The 25,646-nt window shown below is 44.0% G+C and overlaps 1 protein-coding gene across 2 annotated transcripts in view; it reads right to left on the bottom strand.

Annotated features, from left to right (window-relative positions):
* Window positions 1–4,113, bottom strand: part of INPP5A (inositol polyphosphate-5-phosphatase A) — a 734,986-nt gene extending 730,873 nt beyond the window's left edge. For both annotated transcript variants that reach the window (XM_082269250.1, XM_082269249.1), the window contains exon 1: window positions 3,634–4,113. In XM_082269250.1, coding sequence (XP_082125376.1) covers window positions 3,634–3,708 — 75 coding nt within the window. In that variant the 5' untranslated portion in view covers window positions 3,709–4,113. The remainder of the gene's footprint in view (window positions 1–3,633) is intronic.
* Between the last annotated feature and the right edge of the window lie 21,533 nt (window positions 4,114–25,646).

Below are 25,646 nucleotides of genomic sequence, written 5' to 3'. Positions count from 1 at the left end.
GTTCTTAGATGGGTTGAAAAGTAGATAAAAGTATACAATGTTTCAAAACTGTCATGCACACAAGAGGAACTTTCAAAACTGAAGCAGCTGTGTATGACAGCCAATCAGCTTCTAGCTTTATTTTTCAAAGCTTAACTGAACACACTAAAAGATAGGAGCGGAGTGATTTGCCTTGCACAGCTGCTCCAGTTTTAGCGGCCCCCAGCCCTCATTTGATCATGTTGTCCGAATCTGTGAAGAATCATTTGATCAGATGGTCACCTTAAAAGGTGATATTCCCCCCAATGGATCCTCTCCATATCTCAGACACCATGGGGCACTCAGCAGAAGACTGAGCATGTACACAGGAGTTTCATCTCCGAGCGAGCGCCTCCAATCTCAGCATCTTACAGGTTAGGGGATGGGCTGCATATATAGAAGTGTAATCCTTGCAAATATTTGATAGGAGCATGAGAGGTTCTTTATAGTCACTTCTTCACAAAAACTTTTTGCTTAGCATTTTTTAGGCAAAGCTCAGCTTTAAAATGTTAATGCAATTTCTACACATTACAGAACACCATGTGGCACTTGGCAGAACACCCCAGACCACTCAGCAAAACACCAGGGTGGGAGCAGAGGTCTAGCATTGCCCCGGTTCTAAAACCAGATTGCAGGGTGTATGGTCAGCTTTGAAGAACACACCCATCAGATCCTCCAGGTAGAAGATAGAGGTGATGTGTTCATCAGCTAATGGACATACAAATGTAATTCTATAGGAGATGGCAGTGTGCGGCCAGATGTCATACCATAGAATATCACATCGAAGACAGGTCATTCTATTGGAGATCACACTGTGTGGACCCAGAGGATAGATGTGATGTGTTCATCAGGTGATGGACATACAGATGTCATTCTATAGGAGATGGCAGTGTGAGGCCAGATGTCATTCCATAGAATATCACATGAAGACAGGTCATTCTATTGGAGATCACACTGTGTGGACCCGGAGGATAGAAGTGATGTGTTCATCAGGTGATTGCCATCTCCTATAGAATGACATCTGTATGTCCGTGTGCGGCCAGATATCATTCCATAGAATATCACACACTGAGGACAGGTCATTCTATTGGAGATCACACTGTGTAGACCCGGAGGATAGGATAGAAGGGATGTGTTCATCAGGTGATGGACATACAGATGTCATTCTATAGGAGAGCACACTGTGAGGTCTGAGGTCATTCTACAGGAGATCACACGGAGTACCAGTCATTGTATAAAAGATCACACTGTAAGATAAGGTATAATTCTATAGGAAATCACACTGGGGAGGACAGATTATATATAGGAGAACACATGATATATATATATATATATATATATATTATATATATTATATATATATATATATATATATATATATATATATATATATATATATATATAGTACTGTTTCTAAATGGAGATCACACTGAGGTTGGAGGAAATTCTATAGGAGATACAACCGACATCAGGTATAATTCTATAGGAAATCACACTGAGGTTAAATGTCACTCTATAGGACATCACACTGTAAGGTCAGATGCCATTCTACATAGGAGATCACAGTAACTGTAGAAAATAGTATTGTATCTATAATAGGAAAAACAGTGTGAGGTCAGATGTCATTCTTTATAGGAAATAGTACTGTATCTATGGTAGGAGATCACATTTTAAAGTCAGGTGTCATTCTATAGGACATCACATTGAGGTAATGTATCATACTATATAGATTGCACTGAATCTGTAGGAGATAGCATTGCATAATAGGATATCACACTGAGGTACGAAGTCATTTTATAGCAGATCACACTGCTTCTACAGGGGATCACATTGTGAATGTCACATATTGTATATAGGAGATTGCAGTGTATCTATAGGAGATACCACTGTCTCTAAAATAGGAGAGAACACTGCAAGGACAGATCATTCTATGCGAGATGGCAGCGCCAGGTCAGACGTCGCTACATACGAGATGGCAGCGTGAGGTCAGAGGTCACTATATATAGGAGATGGCAGCGTGAGGTCAGATGTCACTGTATATAGGAGATGGCAGCGTGAGGTCAGATGTCACTGTATATAGGAGATGGCAGTGTGAGGTCAGATGTCACTATATAGGAGATGGCAGTGTGAGGTCAGATGTCACTATATAGGAGATGGCAGTGTGAGGTCAGATGTCACTATATAGGAGATGGCAGCATGAGGTCAGAGGTCACTATATATAGGAGATGGCAGCGTGAGGTCAGAGGTCACTATATATAGGAGATGGCAGCGTGAGGTCAGAGGTCACTATATATGGGAGATGGCAGCGTGAGGTCAGAGGTCACTATATATAGGAGATGGCAGCGTGAGGTCAGAGGTCACTATATATAGGAGATGGCAGCGTGAGGTCAGAGGTCACTATATATAGGAGATGGCAGCGTGAGGTCAGAGGTCACTATATATAGGAGATGCCAGCGTGAGGTCAGAGGTCACTATATATAGGAGATGCCAGCGTGAGGTCAGAGGTCACTATATATAGGAGATGCCAGCGTGAGGTCAGAGGTCACTATATATAGGAGATGGCAGCCTGAGGTCAGATGTCACTATATATAGGAGATGGCAGCCTGAGGTCAGATGTCACTATATAGGAGATGGCAGCCTGAGGTCAGATGTCACTATATAGGAGATGGCAGCCTGAGGTCAGATGTCACTATATAGGAGATGGCAGCCTGAGGTCAGATGTCACTGTATATAGGAGATGGCAGCGTGAGGCCAGATGTCACTGTATATAGGAGATGGCAGCGTGAGGCCAGATGTCACTGTATATAGGAGATGGCAGTGTGAGGTCAGATGTCACTATATATATAGGAGATGGCAGTGTGAGGTCAGATGTCACTATATATAGGAGATTGCAGTGAGAGGTCAGACGTCACTATATACGAGATGGCAGTGCGAGGTCAGATGTCAATATATATAGGAGATGGCAGCGTGAGGTCAGAGGTCATTATATATAGGAGATGGCAGTGTGAGGTCAGAGGTCACTGTGTGTGTGTATATATATATATAGGAGATGGCAGTGTGAGGTCAGAGGTCACTGTGTGTGTGTGTGTATATATATATATATATATATATATATATATATATAGGAGATGGCAGTGTGAGGTGGGATGATTAGTTCTATAGGAGGAGATTATATTGTATCTATATTATTATTAGGAGATCACACTGTATCTGTACATAGGAGAGGACAGTGTGAGGTGGGATGTGAGTATACAGAAGATAACATTGTATCTGTATTAGGAGGAGATGGCACAGTGAGGATCGGATACAATGTGAGGTGGGATAGAATTAGTTCTATAGGAGATGGAATTGTATCATTCTATATAGAAGATGATATTTTATCTATATTAGGAGAGGATCTCACGGTGCAGATCGGGTACAATATAATAAATGAGAGCAGAGTTGTGCCCCCCCCCCCCCGGGTCGGACACACACCGGGTCCCCCCCCATAGTCGGACACACACCGGGTCCCCCCCCATAGTCGGACACACACCGGGTCCCCCCCCATAGTCGGACACACACCGGGTCCCCCCCGGTCGGACACACACCGGGTTCCCCCCTTCCTCCGGTACTCACATCATCGAAGAGGGTCCCCACGTTGGCGGTGACCAGCAGGATCCCGGTGCCGGGGGTGGCCGCCTTCCCTGCCATGGTGTTCCCGGTGTTGGGTGATGGATGGCCGGGTACGGGGTGTACGGTGATGGATCCGCCGCTCAGCAGGCACACTCCACTCCGGCACGGCTCAGCTCTCAGGCTCGGCAGGTCTCTACAAGGAACCTCATCCCGCTAACAAGCTTGTCCAGCACCCGGCACACATGGAGCCATGCCGGGCCAGCCCTGGGAAAGTTCCCGCTGCCTGCTGGAGGCTCCCGGAGCTCGGCAAGTTTGTGTCTCCGGTGGAAGGAGGAGGGTCGGGGGTGGCTTTGGCCTCCTCGGGCTGTGTCAGTGTTGAGGGAAGAGCGGCTCCGGTGCGGAGAGGATCCCGGGACTGGCGGAGCTCCCTGTGCACCCCACACTGCTCCTCTACAGAGCCGCGGGGACTGACCCGGGGACAGGGGCAAGGGGGAGGAGATTTCTCCAAAACGTCACCATTCACACACAGCTCCGCCCTCTTAAAGGGGAACACACTCAGGAGAAAACAAGAAAGGGAGGGGGGGCTGTCATGGCTGTGGAGGAATAAAGTGTAATAGAAGAAAGAAAACGTGTAATACTAGAACTGACCATAAATGTAACCTTCCATATTGATGGATTGTTTCTACAATTATATGTATAGGTAGTATGTTTGTAAAAATGTGGAGTTACCCTTTAAGATTTGAAAATGAAAGCTAGAAGCTGATTGGATGGCTTGCACAGCTGCTCAAGATTATGTCTGCTCCAACCTTAGTAAATTCCTTCATAGTGATTACTATCATCTCATTCATACAATCCTGCATTTCCTTTTGCCTTTTGACATTGTGTTGTTGCTCTAACATAAAGCCCAGCTCTACCTTCAGTGTAAAGTCTAGGTTACCCTAAATTGTTTTTTTCCTATGTGTGATCACATCATTTTATATCTGAAGTAACTGCTTGATCCAGCAAGTCAGTCACCTTTCTTCCTTTTTCCAAACTGGCCAAATAAAAAATAGAAGTTCATCTGTGCTAGATGATCAGTTTTTATTCATTGGCTGGCCAATTAGAGGTACAGGACACTGTGCACATCTACAGCATGCCTGGATTGGGTAAATTGTTCAGCCATCACACCCTCCTGACAAATCCCAAGCTGCCTCTGGCACACACCCCCTCCAAATTACAGCCTGCCCCTTGAATACGCCCCCTCCCAATCACAGCCTGCCACTTGAATATGCCCCCTCCCAATCACAGCCTGCCCCTTGAATATGCCCCCTCCCAATCACAGCCTGCCCCTTGAATATGCCCCCTCCCAAACACAGCCTGCCTCTTGAACACGCCCCCTCCCAATCACAGCCTGCCCCTTGAATATGCCCCCTCCAAATCACAGCCTGCCCCTTGAACACGCCCCCTCCCAATCACAGCCTGCCCCTTGAATACACCCCCTCCCAATCACAGCCTGTCCCTTGAATACGTCCTCTCCCAATCACAGCCTGCCCCTTCAATACACCCCCTCCCAATCACAGCCTGCCCCTTGAATAAGCCCCCTCCCAATCACAGCCTGCCCCTTGAATACGTCCCCTCCCAATCACAGCCTGCCCCTTGAACACGCCCCCTCCCAAACACAGCCTGCCTCTTGAAAGCTGAGTTGAGAGCTGCAGCAGATCCTGTCCTTTACACCTGATTCCTGCAAGAGAGATCTCTGTTACTAAGTGATAGCGCAGGGGTCATTTTTTAAACTATTATCTGCCTCTTGAACAAACCCCTTCCTAATCACAGCTTGCCTCTTGAACACGCCCCCTCCTATTCACAGCCTGCCTTTTGAACACACCCCTTCCCAATCACAGCCTACCTTTTGAACACACCCCTTCCCAATCACAGCCTGCCTCTTGAACACACCCCTTCCCAATCACAGCCTACCTTTTGAACACACGCCCTCCCATTCACAGCCTGCCTCTTGAACACACCCCTTCCCAATCACAGCCTGCCTCTTGAACACACCCCTTCCCAATCACAGCCTACCTTTTGAACACACACCCTCCCATTCACAGCCTGCCTCTTGAACACACCCCTTCCCAATCACAGCCTGCCTCTTGAACACACCCCTTCCCAATCACAGCCTGCCTCTTGAACACACCCCTTCCCAATCACAGCCTGCCTCTTGAACACACCTTCTCCTCCCCACAGCCTTGCGCTTAAACACGCTCCCTTCCAATCGCCGCCTGCCTCTTGAACATGCCACTCCCAATCACAGCCTGCATCTTGAAAACGCCCCTTCCCAATCACAGCCTGCCTCTTGAACACACCCCTTCCTATTCACAGCCTGCCTCTTGAACACACCTTCTCCTCACCATGGCCTGGCGCTTGGAACATGCTCCCACCCAATCACAGTCTACCTTTTGAACATGCCTCCTCCTTATCACAGCCTGGCGCTTAAACACACAGCCTGCCTCTTGAACACACCCCTTCCCAATCACAGCCTGCCTCTTGAACACACCCCTTCCCAATCACAGCCTGCCTCTTGAACACACCCCTTCCCAATCACAGCCTGCCTCTTGAACACACCTTCTCCTCCCCACAGCCTTGCGCTTAAACACGCTCCCTTCCAATCGCCGCCTGCCTCTTGAACATGCCACTCCCAATCACAGCCTGCCTCTTGAACACACCCCTTCCTATTCACAGCCTGCCTCTTGAACACACCCCTTCCTATTCACAGCCTGCCTCTTGAACACACCTTCTCCTCACCATGGCCTGGCGCTTGGAACATGCTCCCACCCAATCACAGTCTACCTTTTGAACATGCCTCCTCCTTATCACAGCCTGGCGCTTAAACACACTCCTCCCAATTACAGCCTGCCTCTTGAACACGCCCCTCCCAATCACAGCCTGCCTCTTGAACACGCCCCTCCCAATCACAGCCTGCGTCTTGAACACACCTCCTCCCAATCACAGCCTGCCTCTTGAACAAGCACCTCTCAATCACAGCCTGCATCTTGAACAAGCACCTCCCAATCACAGCCTGCCTCTTGAACAAGCACCTCCCAATCACAGCCTGCGTCTTGAACATGCCCCTCCCAATCACAGCCTGCCTCTTGAACACGCCCCTCCCAATCACAGCCTGCGTCTTGAACAAGCCTCCTCCCAATCACAACCTGCCTCTTAAACATGCACCTCCCAATCACAGCCTACCTTTTGAACACACACCCTCCCATTCACAGCCTGCCTCTTGAACACACCCCTTCTCAATCACAACCTGCCTCTTAAACATGCACCTCCCAATCACAGCCTGCCTCTTGAACACACCCCTTCCCAATCACAGCCTGCCTCTTGAACACACCCCTTCCCAATCACAGCCTGCCTCTTGAACACACCCCTTCCCAATCACAGCCTGCCTCTTGAACATGCCTCCTCCTCTTTACAGCCTGCCTCTTGACCACGCCCTCCTCTGCTCAGAGTAGACTATGGAATACAGGTACAATGTGTGTCTGCACAGTGTCCTTTAACCCCCCCCCCCCCCCAAGAAGAGGAAATGCATGGTCACATGACAGAACTGTTTACCTTATAAATTGAAAAAGGGAATGAAGGTCATTTCTGAAACAAAGCAAAAGCAGTTATTGTACCTGCATAGAAAGTGTCTAAAACATTGGATATTCACAACTCATTTAAATTGGCTAAATGTATTCTAGATGCATCAAAACAAACTATAAACAAAGTCTTATAGTTTGTATTCTTTAAAAGGGAAGTAAAGTCTGCTGATATCCACTCCCCTTCCACATAATGTCCACAAGCTCCTCCCCCTATGCTGACCTTCACTCCGGCTGTGTGAGGATCTTTGGTCATCTTAGTTAGGTGGGGCTGGCTCATGTATAAGCAAACATTTATTATATTGCAGCTTATCAATTCTTAGATGTGATGGATGTATTTGTTTTCTTTTTATTTTCATCCAGTGATCCAGCCAGTCTGTTGTTTTTAAGCAGAACAAGCTGTCCTGCAGATGAAGTAGTTACAGGGATGAGACAAATCATTTAACATTGACAGGGTTGCTAACAATGATTAACATTTACTTATTTATGTAAAACCTTTATCCCAAAAAGAAAAAAAAAATGGTGCCGTAACTCTTTATAAAGTGTCAGCTGGAGTTTGGCTTCAAAATGTGTAGTGTGTCTAAATCTGCTAGTCCAATAGGAAAAGTGCAAATGTCTCCAGTGACTTCCTTCTTGGTTGGTGTCTGCACTGTGTGAGTGATGGGTTGGGACCTGTGCAGTACAATGTGTTTGTGACACCCCCTGGTGGCCTGGGACCCTTATTTTCTTGGGTAGACATTTGGAAACGGGGGTTGTCCCTTGGAAACAGAGACATATGGTAACCATAATGTAACTCCGCACATGGGAGTTCATTCATCCCGGCACTGAAGTGTGCCAAGAATTCCAAAGAAGACGGTGAACAGGCAGGTAAGTTGGTTTTATTGCAGAAGAGACATCACCTTCTCTTCTGAAATAGTCTGCTTATTCACAGTTTTTCTTATTGGTTTTGTTTTTTTAAAATATAGTTGTGCTATAGTGGTTGTAAACCCTCCCATGTATCCAGTGAAGTTTATAGTCTCAGGTGATACACACAGAAATAAAACAAATCCTTCTACACAAGTTTTACTTGTTTATCTGCAGTTTTTTTCTTCACTATAGGCACTCAAAAGTGCAGAATTAAGATGAAATCCTTCAATATCTGTCAGTATCAAAGACGAGGGGGTGGAGAGCTGCAGTTACAGTGTTTGGGAGCTGATTGGAGGAAAAGGACACACCCCCTTCAGACACAGCACAGGAATAAAGAAAGGATGCAGAGCTGTTTGCTAAATAGACAACCTGCATGCTGAGCTCTCCTCCCTTGTCACAAATGTATCTCATGTGACAGGAAAACTTCTTAGAATTGCTTTACAACCACTGTAAAGGGGAATTCCATATATGGAAACGTTATACATAGTAACACTGGTCCAGCTTGGATCAACTATGTTTATAACATACCTAGTCAATGCCCCTGGAAGGTGGAAAACACTGTAGTAGAAACTGCTACTCTAGTGATCTCCACTTGCTTCCCGTGTTCTATGCCCAGCAGCTGCCCTGCTGCACTGTGAACACAGGAGGTCAGCTGCTCAGCACAAGTGTCATTCATAGAATGCTTTGTAATAACTGAATGAATGCACAGCATTCTCTGATTGGAGAGCTGGATCTGTAACGTCACACATTATCATTAAAGAGGAGGTCTAGTCATTGAATCCAGCCCTGTTCTCACCTGGGCTAGCTCTTCACCAGCCTTTGGGTTCCCGGCATCAGCATCCTAACTTTCGGTAGCTGGCTATGAAGCTTTTGCCTTCACAGCCGGCTGCCCACTTCACATGCGCAAGCCGCTCTGCGCTTTGTAATTGGGCCCTAAGTCTTCTGGGACCTGTGATGTATCCCAGAAGACTGCGGAGAGGGTGGGGGCAAGTAGAGCTTCCACTTGTCAAAACTAGGTACCCACTCCCCCCCCCAAAAAAAAAACCAAAAAAACATGCTAATAAGGGAAAGGGGAGGGGGGGGGTGACTTAAAGCGGAACTCTACCCAAAACAGGATAAAAAACTTCCACAATGATGTACATGGGAATATAGCAATGGCATAAAACTTACCCACATTTAAAAAATAAAACCCCTAAAATTACAGCACTGCCAGTACCAATTTACAGTCTAATGAATAGAAAGATATAGAAATAATAGGATGTTCCAAATACACATGGATATCATATAAACCAACCTCTCAACTAGAGTGCTGTCTGGGTCTATCAAACAGTAGCATTGACGACATTGTAGCACATATATATGCATGGGCATCCGCAAGTAGGCAAATCCCCCCCCCCTCCCCGGGAATCTCAATACCATCCTGCCTGGTCTGTTTAATAATCCTGTGTGCCCCTGTGTCTGTGTATGTGTTTTTAAAAAAAAGGCGTTCTTTACCAGTTTTTAGAGCGCCGCTCACGTGACCCGTTGGCTCTCTTCTCTCCCCTTCTGACAGCTGCCTGCAGCGGGTGGGGCCGAGGATTCCTCACTGTCATCAGTCGGGAGGGGGAGAGGAGGGGAGAGGTGGGGGGTCATGTGAGCGGGGATTGCCGCTCTGAAAACTTGTAAAGAACGGCTTTTATTAATGATTTTTATAAAACACAGACACAGGGGCACACAGAATTATTAAACAGACTGTAGACAGGATATGAACCTTTAAATGAAACCACAGCAGCAGGAGGGGAGGAGGCGCACACTGACATAGGAACAGACAGGCAGGGAAGGGAGGGGGAAGAGAGGACAGAGGAGGACAGGAGAGCTGCGGATGATGGAGAAACGTAAACTGACCCCAGTGTCAGGGCTCAGCAGCCATGGTATACTGTGGTCAGTTTACAGAGGGGAGGACATAGCCAGGCAGGATCAGCCAGGTATTTAAGATGATCTGGGGGGGGGGGGGGCAAATTACACAGCACAAGCACTGTGCTGTATAACATGCTTTAAGGGAACAGGATCATTTTTTTTTTTAAGTTAACAAATGCTTCCAAAATAAATGCTGCTGTTTGCCCTTTAAAATTAAATGCTCGAAATAAGTATAATGACTAAGCCCCCCCTTCATGACATTGTTGAAAAGGGGCTGAGCATGGGTGACCTTAAAATGATGCCCCCCCCCCCCCCCACCTGAAAAAAGGTCTGCGGACGCCCATGAATATATGTGGCATTACAGAAGTGGACTTTCTTCTGTGGTTCTACACATGTTTATGCTGGGAAAGTGCTCGGTTGCGCTCATGCAGAACAGAGACTGAGCTGTCTGTGACAGCTCCTGGTTTTAGGGTGGAGATTGGGAGCTGGTACACTGTATCCAAAAGATATGTGTATGTGATGAGCACGGGGCCAATAAGCACTGTCCAGACAGAGGGTCAGGGGTCATGCTGCCTCATAGGACAGTCAGAGTAGAATGAAAACACCTCCTACAAGCTTCAACCAGGCACTGATAGAAGACACAAGCCTGCTATAAAACTGCTGATTAGAAAAAGTATTTAGCAGTTTTTATTTACTAAAATAATTGCATTTCCATCCTTTGTGTACTGTGGGAGACCAAATATAGTGAATGCTGGGTCCTGGGTTAAGTAACACTTTAACCACTAAATGAAGGTCAGTTGTTCCAGAAAAAGCCAATTTACCTGGTATGCCCTGGGATTTTGCATACTTCAAGGGCCCATTCACACCACATGCAGTGCTTTGTTTTTTTTTTGTTTTTCCTGCATCAAAAATGCATTAAAAATAGGTTATATGGGTTCCAATGGCATAGTTCACACCAGTACAGTGCATTCCAGTGCTTTTCAGTTCCAGAACATAGAGTATAACATGCTGCTTTTTTGCTGCACAGAACTGTATTGGAACACGGAAATACGGCAATAAGCATAAAAAATGCATCAAAAACGCACAGGACCCCAGTACAGTGAAAAAAAAAAAACAGGAATAAAGGAAGAAAAAAGTATCTGGTAACACATCAAAGCAGCAACAAAAACACATAAAAAATGTGTTACAAACACGCATGCTGAAACGCACCAGAAACAGATCTGGGGGACATTTTGTGGTGTGAATGGGCATTCAGGATCGGTTCACATCTATGCAGTTTGCCTTTGATCATCTGTTTCTGCAGTTTTATCCCCCCTTTTTTTGTACTCTGTTTCTGCAGTGCTTTTTGCAGTGTGTTTTGCATTTTTGTACTCAAGTTTTTGACACATTATGCGTTTTGCATTTTAATGGGTTTTTTTGGCCAATTGGGTGTTGGGCAGAATAAAAAACGCAAATCGCAGCAAATTCTCAGCAAAAATGCACTGCATGCTTTTCTGCAGCTTTTCCATTGAAGTCTATTAAACCAAAAACGCACCAAGTATAAAAGTCCCTGGACCCTGTCCAAAAACGCAGTGGCTGAAAAAAAGCATAGCTGTGTCCCATAGGAAACCATGGTAAATGAACTGTAGTGCGTTTCTGTAAAAAGCACCAAAAAAACGCCTCGGTGTGAACCAGGCCTAAGGATACTTTCACACTGGGGCACTTTTGCCGCGTTAAGGCCTGGTTCACACCTATGAATTGTTTAGTGTTTTCCATTTCACAGACACACTACAGTCCATTTAGGATGGATTCACACTAATACGTTTTTTTAATGCTTTTTGCAGAAATGCATTTCATTTTTTAACATAGGTTCCTATGGAACGCGTTCACATCAATGCATTTATGTGCCTCTGCATGTGTGGAAAGGGTCGGGGACTTTTTTTCCCTGCAAAATGCAGGGTTTTGCATTTAATAGACTACGTTTTTAAATCTGCCCAACAACAAATTTTCCCCCAAAAAACTTTAAAAAAGGCAAAACGCAAATCGCTGTAAAATAGCTGCAAATTTGCGGTAAAAAAATGTGGAAAGCACAGCAAAAAGCACTACAGAAATGCTCAAAAGCAGCATGCATAGGTGGCTCTATTTGCATTTTTGGGTGATTTTCTGCTCTAAACCTCAGCTCTAAAATGCCCAACAAGACAAATCCCATTCATTTCAATGACCCCTGTTCACATCTGAGCGTTCTGTCGCCTTAACCATTCACACAGGAGCCTATCTCTTTCAGACGTTTTTTTGGGGCGTTTTTCAGACATTTTTTCAGGCGTTTTTTGCAGGTGTTTGGAGGGAGGCATTGACATCTAAGCAACAAAGAACAGAGGGATTTTAACCACTTGCCGTCTGCTTATGTTGATAGTACTGCGGCAAAGTGGTCTGTTATCGTCTGACGACGTAGATCTACGTCATCCGACACTCCCCTTTCTCGGTGGCGCGTGCGCGCCGCCGGAGGCTCGCTCCCGCTGTATTCAGTCACAGCGGGAGTCGGGCCAGGGGAGGAGCAGCGGGAGTCGGGTCAGGGGAGGATCTAGTGTGGAGATCCGCACGCTTGTGTAAACACAAGCGGGCGGATCTCCTAAGTGACAGGCAGGGTCAGATTGCAGGGTTCAGCATAGCTGAACCCTGGATCTGTCCCTGTGTCACTCAGTCACCTCCCCCCCACACACGTCAGTAAGCACCAGGCATACATTAACCCCTCCCTCTCCAATAAAGTTAACCCCTTCCCTGCCAGTGTCATTTTTACAGTAACAGTGCATATATATAGCACTGATTACTGCAGTAATGTCACTGGTACCCCCAAAAGTGTCAAAAATGTCAGTCAAGGGTCCGAACTGTCCGCCGCAATGTCGCAGTCCCACAAAAAAAAATCGCAGATTGCCGCCATTACTCGTTAAAAAAAAAAACACCAAAAATGACAGAAATTTTCCCTTAGTTAGTAAACGCAATAACTTTTGCGCAAACCAATCAAAATACGCTTATTGTGAATTTTTTTTTACCAAACATAGGTAGCAGAAAACAAATTGGCCAAAAACTTAAAAAAATTTTGATTTTTACATTTTTTTGGGGGGGAATTTCATATAAAAAAATGTGAAAAATATTGTTGTTTTTTCAAAATTGACTCTCTTTTTTTGTTTATAGCGCAAAAAGTAAAAATCGCACAGGTGATCAAATACCACCAAAAGAAAGCTCTGTCTGTGGGGAAAAAAAAGTCGTAAATTTCGTTTGGGTACAGCGTCGCATGACCGCGCAATTGTCAGTTAAAGTTGCACAGCGCCGAATCACAAAAAGTGGCCCAGACGTAAGACAGCAAAATCCTCCAGTGGTAAAGTGGTTAAAGGCCAATAAAGGAGGGATGATCACAAATAGAGCAAATACATTTTTTATAAAAACACGTTTTATTGAATCATAAAGTTAAAAAGGAAAGGGGGTAAAATCTTCTGGAACTGAAGTGGTTAAATCCTATGTAACTGTTCACATTTTACAAATTCCTACGTGCTGCATCTTCGGTGCACTTGTCAAAAGCGGACCAAAAACGCACCTTACTTTGATTTCTACACATTTTTTTGAGTCAAATTTGCAAGGTTTACAGGTGCATGCTGGGAAACCAAAATCCAGAAAACGCATCAAAAACTAATAAATGAAAATAGGTTAAAAATGCAATATATATATTTTTTTTTTCCAAAAGGCTTTATTGAAAACAAAGGTATAACATAACAATGCAAGCGCGATATATATTTTTGCACAACACATCCCATGTTTTTAGCTGCACTAGTGTGAAAGGGCCCTAAGAAATATTCAGTTACATGTCTGACAGTGTGAGTTAAAAAAACATCACTTGAACATAAAAAGTAGAAACATTTTGATACAAAATTAAAATTGATACAATAAAAGCAGCATGTTCATGTAGTGAGATTTGATTATTTAGCACTGTACTGAGAGTCCAGCACACAGCGATGGAACCGCAGCTTTCCAAGCTCATATACAGAACTGTTTTATTAAAGACCACTTCTCAGTAATGGACCCTGACAGCTGATTTTATAAAGTAGCCCAAATACTGTATCTGCCTCCGGGTGTTTATGAAGACACATATCTTTTTATTATTAACAAGACTACAGTATCTCCTCTTCCTTGCTAATAAAAAGAGTATTACAGAGGAATTCAAGAATCAAGGAATGTGTTTGTCATTTTACAATAAAAATCAGAAAATGAAAAAAAGTCCTAGTGCCTCTTGTAGAAAATCATGTTCATTAACCACTTCTGGGCCAGAACATTCCCCCCCCCCCCCCCCTTAATGACCAGGCCATTTCTTGCGATTCAGCACTGTGTTATTTTAACGGACAATTGCTTGTGATGCTGTACCCAAATAAAATGTCATTTTTTCCCCCACAAATAGAGTTTTCTTTTGGTGGTATTTGATACCTGTCCGATTTTTATTGTTTGCGCTATAAACAAAAAAAAGAGCGACAATTCTGTAAAAAAAAAAAAAAAAAAAAAGCTATATTTTTCACTTTCTGCTATATAACATTCCCCCAAAAAAATAAAAAAATCGAATTTTTTTTTTTTTATCATTTTAGGCCAAATTGTATTCTGCTACATATTTTTGGTAAAAAAAAAAAAAAAAAACACGCAATAAGCGTATTTTGATTTGTTTGCGCAAAAGTTATTGTGTCTACAAACTAGGGGAAAGATTTATGTCATTTTTATTTATTTATTTTTTACTAGTAATGGCGGCTATCTGCGATTTTTAGCAGAACTGCGGACAGATCGGACCCCTGACATTTTTGTCACTTTTGGGGAGACCAGTTACATTACTACAGTAATCAGTGCTAAAAATATGCACTGGTACTGTAATAATGACACTGGCAGGGAAGGGGGTTAAAGCGGAGTTCCGGCCACAAAATCGATAAACCGATTTTGGGCCAGCCGCTTCCTAAGGGGAACCTGAAAGAGAAATGGATACTGCAGATTTTTTTTTTTTTTTGGTCACTTACCTTATTATAGAAGAAAATATACTCACCTTCCTTCCACTTCCTCCCTCTGCGGCCGCTTCCGGTTTGCGATGATTCCTGGGAGCTGAACGTCATCACTCCCAGGAATCAATGTGCCTGCACAGGCCCCGCTCGTCACTTCCGGTGCAGGCGCGGCATTCACTGCTAAACAGCTTCTGGGCATGCCCAGAAGCTGTGCAGGGATGCTGCGTCTGCACCGGAAGTGACGAGCGGGGCCGGTGCAGTGCATTCTGGGACTCCAACGTCATGGAAGAGGACACAAAGAGGGACGCTGCGGCTTCAGCTGCCCACACCTGAGATGGCAACGGTGGAGAAGAAATTTTCAAGGTAAGTATTTCTTCTTACAAGTAAGTGCGACCCGGGACAGTTCAGAGGCTATCCATTATGGAATGTACTAGCCCTGACTGTCCCGGGGGTATTTTTAGCTCAAACTGACCCCCGAGGCCGGAACTCCGCTTTAACCCAGGGTTGATCAAAGGGTTAAGTGTTAGCCTGGGGGGTGTTTTCTAACTGTGGGGGGGGGGGGGCTTGTAATAGCAACACAGAGACCTGTGTTCCTAAATCGCAGGAACACAGGGGCTCTGTGTTGATACTAGAGAGAACAACAGTCTGCTGTGTTTACAACATTCTCTCTTCACGGGCGGGAAGTGATCGCGGGCGCCCAGCAAGATCACTCCCGCAAACCGCCGTAGAAGTACAGCGATTCGTGAGAACCTACCGACCTGCTGCCGTATAACTGCTGGTCGGCAAGTGGTTAAAGTGATACTAAACCCAGGAGCCTGCATTCACTATATCTGGTCTCCCACAGTGAAACAGAACATAGAAATGCAATTATTTTTAGTGAATATAAACTACTAAATACCTTTTCCCATCAACTGTATATAACAGTCTTGTGACTTCTATCAGTGTCTGGCTGAGCCATGGTTAAAGGTTGTAGGAGTTTTCATTCTCCTCTGACTGTCCTATGAGGCAGTATGACCCCTGACCCTAATTCTGGACAGTGCTGATCACATGCACCCTCCCAAAAAAAACCTCTAGCAATATACACCAAACTGAGCATGTGCAGAGTGCCTCCACGGTTCTGTACTATCAGGAGATGGTTTGGGGACTGTGGAAGAAGGGGAGGATCAGAGAATACAGGCTCAAACAGCCTTTTTACACAATGCAGAGGATTAACCCCTTAGGTTCCACAGTGAGGATAACAAGCATGCTTTACTACATATACAGACTGAATTTATTGTTGTGGGTTTAGTAACAATTTAAGGCACATACAGAATAACATAAAAAGGTTAAAAGCACACTGCAAAATCAATACAATAAAATAACCTATAGAAATACACCCCGCCCAGTGCCATCCATCCTCTTCATTCATAATACATACTGTATCTACAGAAGAGATTTATCTTAGTAACAGTTTTAAATGCAAAGAGTAAATAATAATTTATAATGTACTTATTCATTTATTACATACTGGAAAATCCACCTTTCCAACAGTCTGTGCAGCTAATCCAGTGAACAACTTCTATTCTCTTTTCTCTGCACATCATAATTTGGACTGCTGGGGATAGCTGACCTACTGACATTTCTTGGAAGCAGATTCCTTTATTGACATCAAACTTTTGATCTGGCTCTGCATCCTCTGAGGTATACAATGGGTTGTCACCGACCCCACAAACATGCCCAGAGCACATACACACATCACACACTTGAGACTTCTACACACAAAGCCACCTTTACATGTTAGCATTATGATGTGTTGCCGTGTGTTATGTCTGTTATGTCTCGCCTTGTCCAATAAGGCAGCTCATTTATGTTGAATTGCCTGCCAACACATCACAAGGCAGCAAGATCATATCTGCCCTTTTTAACACAACTCATGGCATGTGTGATGCTACTGTAACAGTTTTTTTTTTTTGGGGGGGGGGGGGGCATTTAAAATGAATGACTGGAAATATGTGTGTGCCTTACCATTGCTGTAAAATTACTGTTATACTGTGCTTTACTGTAATGCATAAATGTGAGCGGTAAGGATGTGGAATTCTCTACCACAAGCAGTGGTATCAGCAGGGAGTGTCAATTGTTTCAACAAACTATTGTATAGGTACCTTAATGAGCACAAAACACAGGGATATACAATGTACTCTTGACCTAAACACATAAACGCTCACACACACCACAGGTTGAACTGACACAACATACTCACAATAGCCAAAGACAGCAATATAGACTAGACCCAAGTGGTTTAAACCAATTCTCCTGCACTTGAGAGAGATGTGTGAGGCTGGATGTGATCACGTTTCCACTAGTTCAACCTCCACATTGGCTGTGCTGTCAATCACGACAGGTCAGGGATACCCCCGTGTAACACTAAAAAGAAAGGAACAGAGGGCGCACCAACCTAGGGCATTACTTTTGCAGAAAAGTTATTGTTAAAAATTGTATAAAATATACTCACAAATCAATGTATAGTCCAGGCAAAATACATTCCACTTAGTGCTCCACCCAGTGTGGCCTGCTGACAAGTGGCCATTGTGAGAAGAAAAGTCCAAAGAAGCTGACATGTTTTGAGGGGTGTCCCTGCTTCCTCAGAGTTCAGAGTCTCAGTGTTGTCACCAAGACTCTCCAGCTAAAGATGTTCTGAAGGAGATGGTTTCTCCCTTGAAACATGTTGGCTGCTGATTCTCAGTGACACCAGGGTTATAATACTCATCCTTTGAGGGCTTCTCTGCCACTTGGGTCTGGTTTATATTGCTGTCTTAAGCCTCGTACACACGATCAGATTATCGAACGATCTGTCATCCGTTTTTGTGGCATGCTAGTCTGATGTGGAAAGTGAAGAGGTTATTTTCATACGAATTTTCCCGTACGACAGAATTCTACTTCAGAAGTGATGTCATGTGTTGGATTGTTTTGTATGTGTTCTTTCATCTCTGAGCATGCCTAGTCTTGCTCTTAAGATTTTTTTCCATCAATCTGTACTAATGAGACGAAAATCGGACGTTGTTTTGACGGACGACAAAAATTTTATGGCCTGCACATCAGGATTTTGTTGGCCGAAAAGTCAGAGTCGGCTGTCAAAAGCACCATACTAACAATCCGAAAATCGGCAGATCGGTCGTCGGACGAAATTTCCCTTCAGATTTTCTTATCGTGTGTATGGGCCTTTAGCCTTTAGCTATTGTAAGTATGCACTTTTTACTTTCTCTTTTTACAATAGTTTTATCTGGTAATGGACTGTGCCTTTGCGTCCTTTTGTTTTTTGGGTATGTCTGTTTTCAAGATTTCCCAATCTGAAGAGGGCAGCATTGGCGCAGCTTTCCATTCTCTGAAAAGAATTGATATTTGAATGGTCTACACTACAGTTCTTCTGGTTCTCACAAAGTCCTTAGTACTACAGTGTAATTTGGAAACACATCTGTGGTCAACAGTTGTTGAGTCTTACTTTAACAGTTATCTTTCATTCCTAGATTGTAAATTATGCCCAATGATTGCAGATACCCTTTATACTTTTCTGGTAGAATTAACCATCAGAATGTGAGCTAAATGACAGTAAACATCAGGAGGATCTTGGGACTCAGTGTTTCTTAACCGGGGTGCCACAAGCACAAGACACAGTTTGCCCTGGATGAGTGTCATGAGTTGCCATGGGTTGGGTGGGCTGGCCACGAGCACCATGACAACCAATGATGCTCTAGGGTCAGGATTCGTGACATCATTACTTGCTATGGTGATGTCAGCCAGCTTGCTGCACCATGGCAATGTATGACTCTGATCCAGGGCAGGCAGTATGCAGGACAGCATTCGGGAGAAGACAGAAGTCTGCCTCCTCCATACTCAACCTCCAACACTCTGCTGCCCTGATGCCAAAAGTTAGAGCTCTGATGTAAAGGCACTTTGTGGTTCGTGGACCCACTGATGGTCGGACTGTGTGACTACAGGGCTCTGTGCTGGTGGGGCTGTGTGGTTGGGGTGTCTGTGACAGGGGGTTTGTGTGACTGACAGACTCCAATGAGATGGGGGGGACTGTGTGTTTGTGTGTATTTAAGGGACTCTGATGTTATGAGGGGATTCAGATAGGGGAACATATGTATACATACACTATATTGCTAAAAGTTGAAGCTGTTATGGCTGCAAAGGGTGGGCCAACTCAATATTGAAACCTATGGACTAAGACTGGAATTCAATTAAAGTTCATGTGTGTGTAAAGGCAAGCGTCCCATTACTTTTGGTTATATATATATATGTATGTATGTACACATGGTATCGGTATATATATATATATATATATATATTATACAGGGAGGACCTCTGATGGGTTGGGGGGGGGGCATCTAAAGGGAAAGACTGACCTCTGATCTGATGGAGGCACTTCTGATGTCATGGGGGAACCTCTGAAGCTAATTTTATTAAGCCGCTTGTGTGCATTGTCCTCAGGCTCAGGTTTCTCATTGATAAGTAACCCATCTAAGGTTTTTACATTTTAGACTGAGATTTTGCATACTTTTAAAGGGTGCTGTGTATGAAATAAGGTTGATAAATGCTGAAAGCTGAGCTACCTTTTTTTAACAAGTTCAGTAAAGTTTGTCCAACAAAAAAACCTGGGACACTTTATTTTTTTACAGTCTGCTTCATAGTATGATGTGGATTAGCAATTTACATGCCTGACGGGGGAAAAAAAAAGACTTAAAGGGAAGCCAATGAGGATCAAAATATGCAAATACTTGTTGTGTTAATTTTTTCATTTTGAATAGAGTAAGGGAGGGTTATCGCCCTTGTTGGTTTTTTGCTATCTTTGTCCCATTAGAGAGATTTACCTTTACTTCCTGTATCCACTATCCAAAACTTTAAAAAGTATTGACTTTAGTTAAATTTTAACTAATTTTAGGAAACATCTGCTCCTCTAAAGTGAAAATTTTGTAAATCAGCTGCTATATGTGGCGCTACACTATTGCATTTTAAAGGTTTCGTGTTTTTACCTTTTTTTTTTTTTTGGTATTAGCAAAATGACCAAGTTCTACAATCTGAACATTTTTGAATAGAAGTAAGATCCTATTTGCAACTTCAGAACATAAATGAATAATATGAAGGAATTGCTATAAATTCATCTCTAAGATGGTATATAGTGCTGGCTAAATTGTGTGATTGTAATGTTCTGGTACCTTTGGGTACCCTAATTACACTTTCATAAGTGTATGCGCCCCACCATTCTCTTTTGGTAAGGTGCGCATACACCTTTAAGACTGATGCTGTCATCACTGAACGCCGGACTGGATGGCTATTTAGATCGCCGGCTCTCACTCACATGTGTTCGTTCAAACTGCTTTGTGCCTTGATGCTAACCTGTCTTGAAGCTCTCATGCTTGCAAGCATACCTCGCTGTCGGAACCACGCTGCGCTGATCCCTGTATCCCGCTACCGGATCATCCGCTCTTGCCGAACCTCTTCTCTGCTACATTGCTATTAGTGATAAGTACCCCACAGGGGAAACCTCTATAACCTTCATACTAAAGCTTACACTATCTAGCTCTGCATACTAAGGACTATTACTACATCTGCATTATCTAAGATTGCTAGCTCTTGAGCCTACTACCACCTGTTCTTGCACTGGGTTGATCTCTCCTGTATGTCCACCTGCTACTCTGTCATCTGCTACCATACATGATTGCTAAACCTATCTGCATCCCATCTGCTACTATCTTACTTTCAAGAACATTTCCTTTCAAGTGTCTGTCATCTACCATCTCTACCCAATCTGTCTCTTCAGCCTATCATCACTGTGTTACTATATACATAAGTCACTCTAGGAAACATCTTATTGAGTGTGTGTATTTACTTGCTGAATTGAGATCATCCACACATGATGAGTCATTGGGAGTTGGGATTGGTGTCTCAGCGTTTCTCTACATGACTACTGAAGTGGAATATTTCTGCAGCTGAAAATCCACACCATACATAAAACGCAGGAGCGTTACAGATTGAACGAACCACAAATGGATTCAGCAGAAATAACCACTCAGATGACACAATTAAAACAGCAAGTAACTGCGTTAATACACGCACTTGCTGAATTAAAAGAAGACAATCAGGCTCTGTCGCAGCAGGTAATTAGACTGACACAACTTACCACTGCTCAGTCCCCTGAACCCAAAATAAATCCTCCTTTGGTATTTACAGGCGATCGCAAAAAATTTCGCGAATTTAAAAACGCATGTGAGTTACTTTTCTTGCTAAAACCCCGTACCTACCTTACTGATCACATTAAGGTTTGTACTATTATATCTTACCTAACAGGCGATCCTCGGGCCTGGGCAGACTCTCTTTTTGAGAAAAGCGATCAGCTTCTCAACTCCTATGCCTTGTTCCTAGCAGAACTCACTAGCCTATATGATGAACCCAATAGGCAGAGTACTGCCGATCTTCAATTAAGATCCTTGAAACAAGGTGGGAGACCTGTAGAAGACTTTGTCGCAGAATTCAAGAGATGGACCCTTGATTCAGAATGGAATGATGTATCTCTGAAAACCCAATTTAGGCTTGGCCTATCAGAGGCCGTTAAAGACGAGCTCGCCCGAGCGGATCTGCCAAAAACCCTGGATGCATTGATACAACTCAGTATCACCATAGATAGAAGACTATGAGAAAGAAAGGCTGAGAAAATGGGAATGCCATTATCCAGTTCTTCTCGGATTTCGGCCGTTGACCCCGTTCCTATGGAGGTAGGAACCATACGCCCACCTCTATCAACTATGGAAAGAGCCAGAAGACGATCTGGTAATCTCTGCTTGTACTGTGCATCCCCGGATCACAAGATAAACGTCTGTCCCCTAGTCTACAAAAAGAAGGGTGAGTGTTCACATGTCCTCCTAGGGGGATTGACAACTTCAATCACTAACCCTTACCTTTCTGTTTGCTTAACATTACAGTGGGACCAGAACAGGATTACTACTAAGGCCATGATTGACACAGGATCTTGTGGAAATTATATTGACATACGTTTTGCTGCTTTAAATAAAGTTCCTATTATTTCTAAACTTAAACCTGTCTCAGTGAGTCTTATTAACGGTGTTCCTTTATCCTCTGGTCCGATCACTGATCAGACACAGGCACTCCTAGTCACTACTAAGGGGTCTCATATGGAGACCACTACCTTCGATCTAATACCTTCACCCCACTTTCCCATTGTTTTGGGACTTCCCTGGTTGCACACACATCAACCAACCATAGATTGGAAGGAACGGACCCTGACCTTCCTCTCTTGCTATTGCGAGGGTACGTGTAACCTCCCGTCTTTCGGGAAGATCCTGTCTGTGGTGACAGATGAGATTGCACCACTATGTTATCAGGATCTCTCTGAGGTTTTTCTTGAGAAAAATGCTCAAGCACTACCTCCCCATCGAGACTATGATTGTAGCATTGATCTACTCCCAAATAGCAAATTGCCGTTCGGTCATGTTTATCCTCTTTCACAGGATGAACTTTCCCATCTCAAAGACTATTTGGATGAGAATTTGGAAAAAGGTTTTATTAGACCTTCCACTTCTTCCACAGCAGCAGGACTCTTTTTTGTCCGCAATAAGGACTCAAGTCTCAGGCCTATCATCGACTATAGGCAATTGAATGCTATTACAATAAAAGATCGCTATCCTCTACCGCTTATCCCTGAGCTCATTGAGCAGGTGCGTGGAGCTAACTATTTTTCAAAATTGGACCTGAAAGGAGCATACAATCTCATTCGAATCCGTGATGGACACGAGTGGAAGACTGCATTCAGAACCAGATACGGATTGTTCGAATATTTTGTAATGCCATTCGGGCTATGCAACGCCCCTGCAGTTTTTCAACGATTTATAAACGATATTTTCAGAGACTTACTAGATGTCTGTGTTGTGGTATATCTGGACGATATACTTATATATTCACGATCCCTGTCTGAACACATAAGACATGTAAGACTAGTATTATCGAGATTGCTTGCACACAACCTTTATGTGAAACTGAAAAAATGCTTGTTTCATAAAGAAGAGGTACTGTTTCTAGGCTACATCATATCCAAAACAGGAATCGAGATGGACATGAGTAAGATATCCTGCATTCAGGATTGGCCTACACCAACCACACGCAAGGCGCTACAGCGATTCCTTGGATTGTCGAATTTCTACAGGAAGTTCATTAGAAACTTCTCTGCTATTGTGAGACCCCTCACACAGCTCACTAGCATTAAAAAACCATTCAAATGGTCAGATGAAGCAAATAAAGCTTTTCACCTGTTAAAGACAAGGTTTACTTCTGCTCCCATACTACGCCATCCAGACCCATCCCTCCAATACATTCTGGAAGTAGATGCGTCAAACATGGCAGTAGGAGCAATACTCTCCCAACGACCAACTCACACTTCACCACTTCATCCAGTCGCCTTTTTTTCTAAATCCCTAAGCAGTCCAGAGATAAATTACCCAGTGGGTGAAAAGGAACTGCTTGCTATAAAATTGGCTCTGGAGAATTGGCGACATCTACTCGAAGGCACCCAATTACCAATACTTATATACACGGACCATAAAAATCTCCAATATCTTCAGACTAACAAAACTCTCTCGCACCGACAGGTACGATGGTCACTATTCTTTCTAAGGTTTAACTTCCTAGTGACCTACACACCTGCAGATAAGAACAAAAAGGCGGATGCACTGTCACGACTAACTGAAGAAAACTACTTCGAAATCCCTTCCGTTCCTATAATACCTCACAAACGCATTATTGGAGTTGTCCGTTCCTTGAAGGAAGAGGTTTTGCATGGTATAAGTTTGGATTCACCCCCACCACAACTAAATACTGATGCAGAAGGCTTCCTCTACTACAACGACAAACTTTACATACCACCTACCCTACGCACCAAGATCTTGGAATTATCGCATGATGTGCCTATGGCAGGACATATGGGTATGACAAAGACTCTTAATCTGATTACCAGGCAATTCTGGTGGCCTGACATGAAGACATCTATACAAAAATTCGTCTCTTCATGCAATGTCTGTGCCAGGTCCAAAATTGACACTACGAGACCATCCAGTCTACTATGCAGTCTACCAATACCCCAAACTCCATGGGAAGTTGTGTCCTTGGACTTTATAGTGGAATTGCCTCCTTCCAAAGGATTTAATACCATCTTAGTGTCAGTGGACCATCTGACAAAAATGGCACATTTCATTGCTATTCGCAGACTACCTTCGTCCAAACAAACGGCAGAACTCCTGATGAAACATGTCTTTAAGTTACATGGTATCCCAAAAACTCTTCTGTCTGACCGTGGATCACAATTTATTTCCAAGTTCTGGCAAGAACTATGTCACATACTACGGATCGAGCGGAAGCTCACTTCTCCTTACCATCCGCAGACCAACGGACAGACTGAAAGAGTCAACCAATGCATCGAGCAATATTTACGTTGTTACACTTCTTACCAACAGGATGATTGGGTGGATCTTCTCCCTCTGGCAGAATTTGCCTACAACAACGCAACCCACAGTACGACCAAGCAGAGTCCGTTCTACTTGAACTATGGGTTTCATCCCTCTATTCTTCCACCACGCATCCTTCCTTCAAATAACCCAGTAGCTTCAGACTATCTTACCCAAATAAAGGACTCTCTGGGTTTGCTTAATACTACCATTGCACACGCTCATAGTCAACAAAAGAAGTACTATGATCTTCGCAGAAGACCTTCTCCTCAGTACGCTATCGGGGACCTCGTTTGGCTCTCAACAAAAAATTTAAGACTGAAAATCCCTAGCAAAAAGCTTGGACCTCTGTTCTTGGGACCTTTCCCAATCAAGAAACTTATTGGAAAAGCTGCAGTACAGCTTACATTGCCAATAGACCTCAAAATACATCGCATTTCCCATGTGTCGCTACTGAAGCCCCATGTTCCTGACCAAGGAATAAGGCCTACTATCCCACCTCCTCCTCCTGTACAAGTTGAAGGTGGAGAAGAATATGAGATAAAAGAGATTCTGGATTCTCGTATCCACAGAAGAAGACTTCAGTACTTGGTTCGATGGAAGAACTATGGGCCCCAAGACGACACCTGGCTAAACACCTCTGACATACATGCCCCTAGATTAATCCGCAATTTTCATGCGAAGTACCCAGACAAACCAGCTCCGGAGGCCTTCAGGAGCCGGCCTTGAGGGGGGGGGGGGGTACTGTAATGTTCTGGTACCTTTGGGTACCCTAATTACACTTTCATAAGTGTATGCACACCACCATTCTCTTTTGGTAAGGTGCGCATACACCTTTAAGACTGATGCTGTCATCACTGAGCGCCGGACTGGATGGCTATTTAGATCGCCGGCTCTCACTCACATGTGTTCGTTCAAACTGCTTTGTGCCTTGATGCTAACCTGTCTTGAAGCTCTCATGCTTGCAAGCATACCTCGCTGTCGGAACCACGCTGCGCTGATCCCTGTATCCCGCTACCGGATCATCCGCTCTTGCCGAACCTCTTCTCTGCTACATTGCTATTAGTGATAAGTACCCCACAGGGGAAACCTCTATAACC

The sequence above is a fragment of the Pelophylax lessonae genome (assembly GCF_965119305.1).
Source record: "Pelophylax lessonae genome assembly, chromosome: 9".
Taxonomy (NCBI): domain Eukaryota; kingdom Metazoa; phylum Chordata; class Amphibia; order Anura; family Ranidae; genus Pelophylax; species Pelophylax lessonae.
This window is presented reverse-complemented; position numbering and strand designations above follow the sequence as displayed.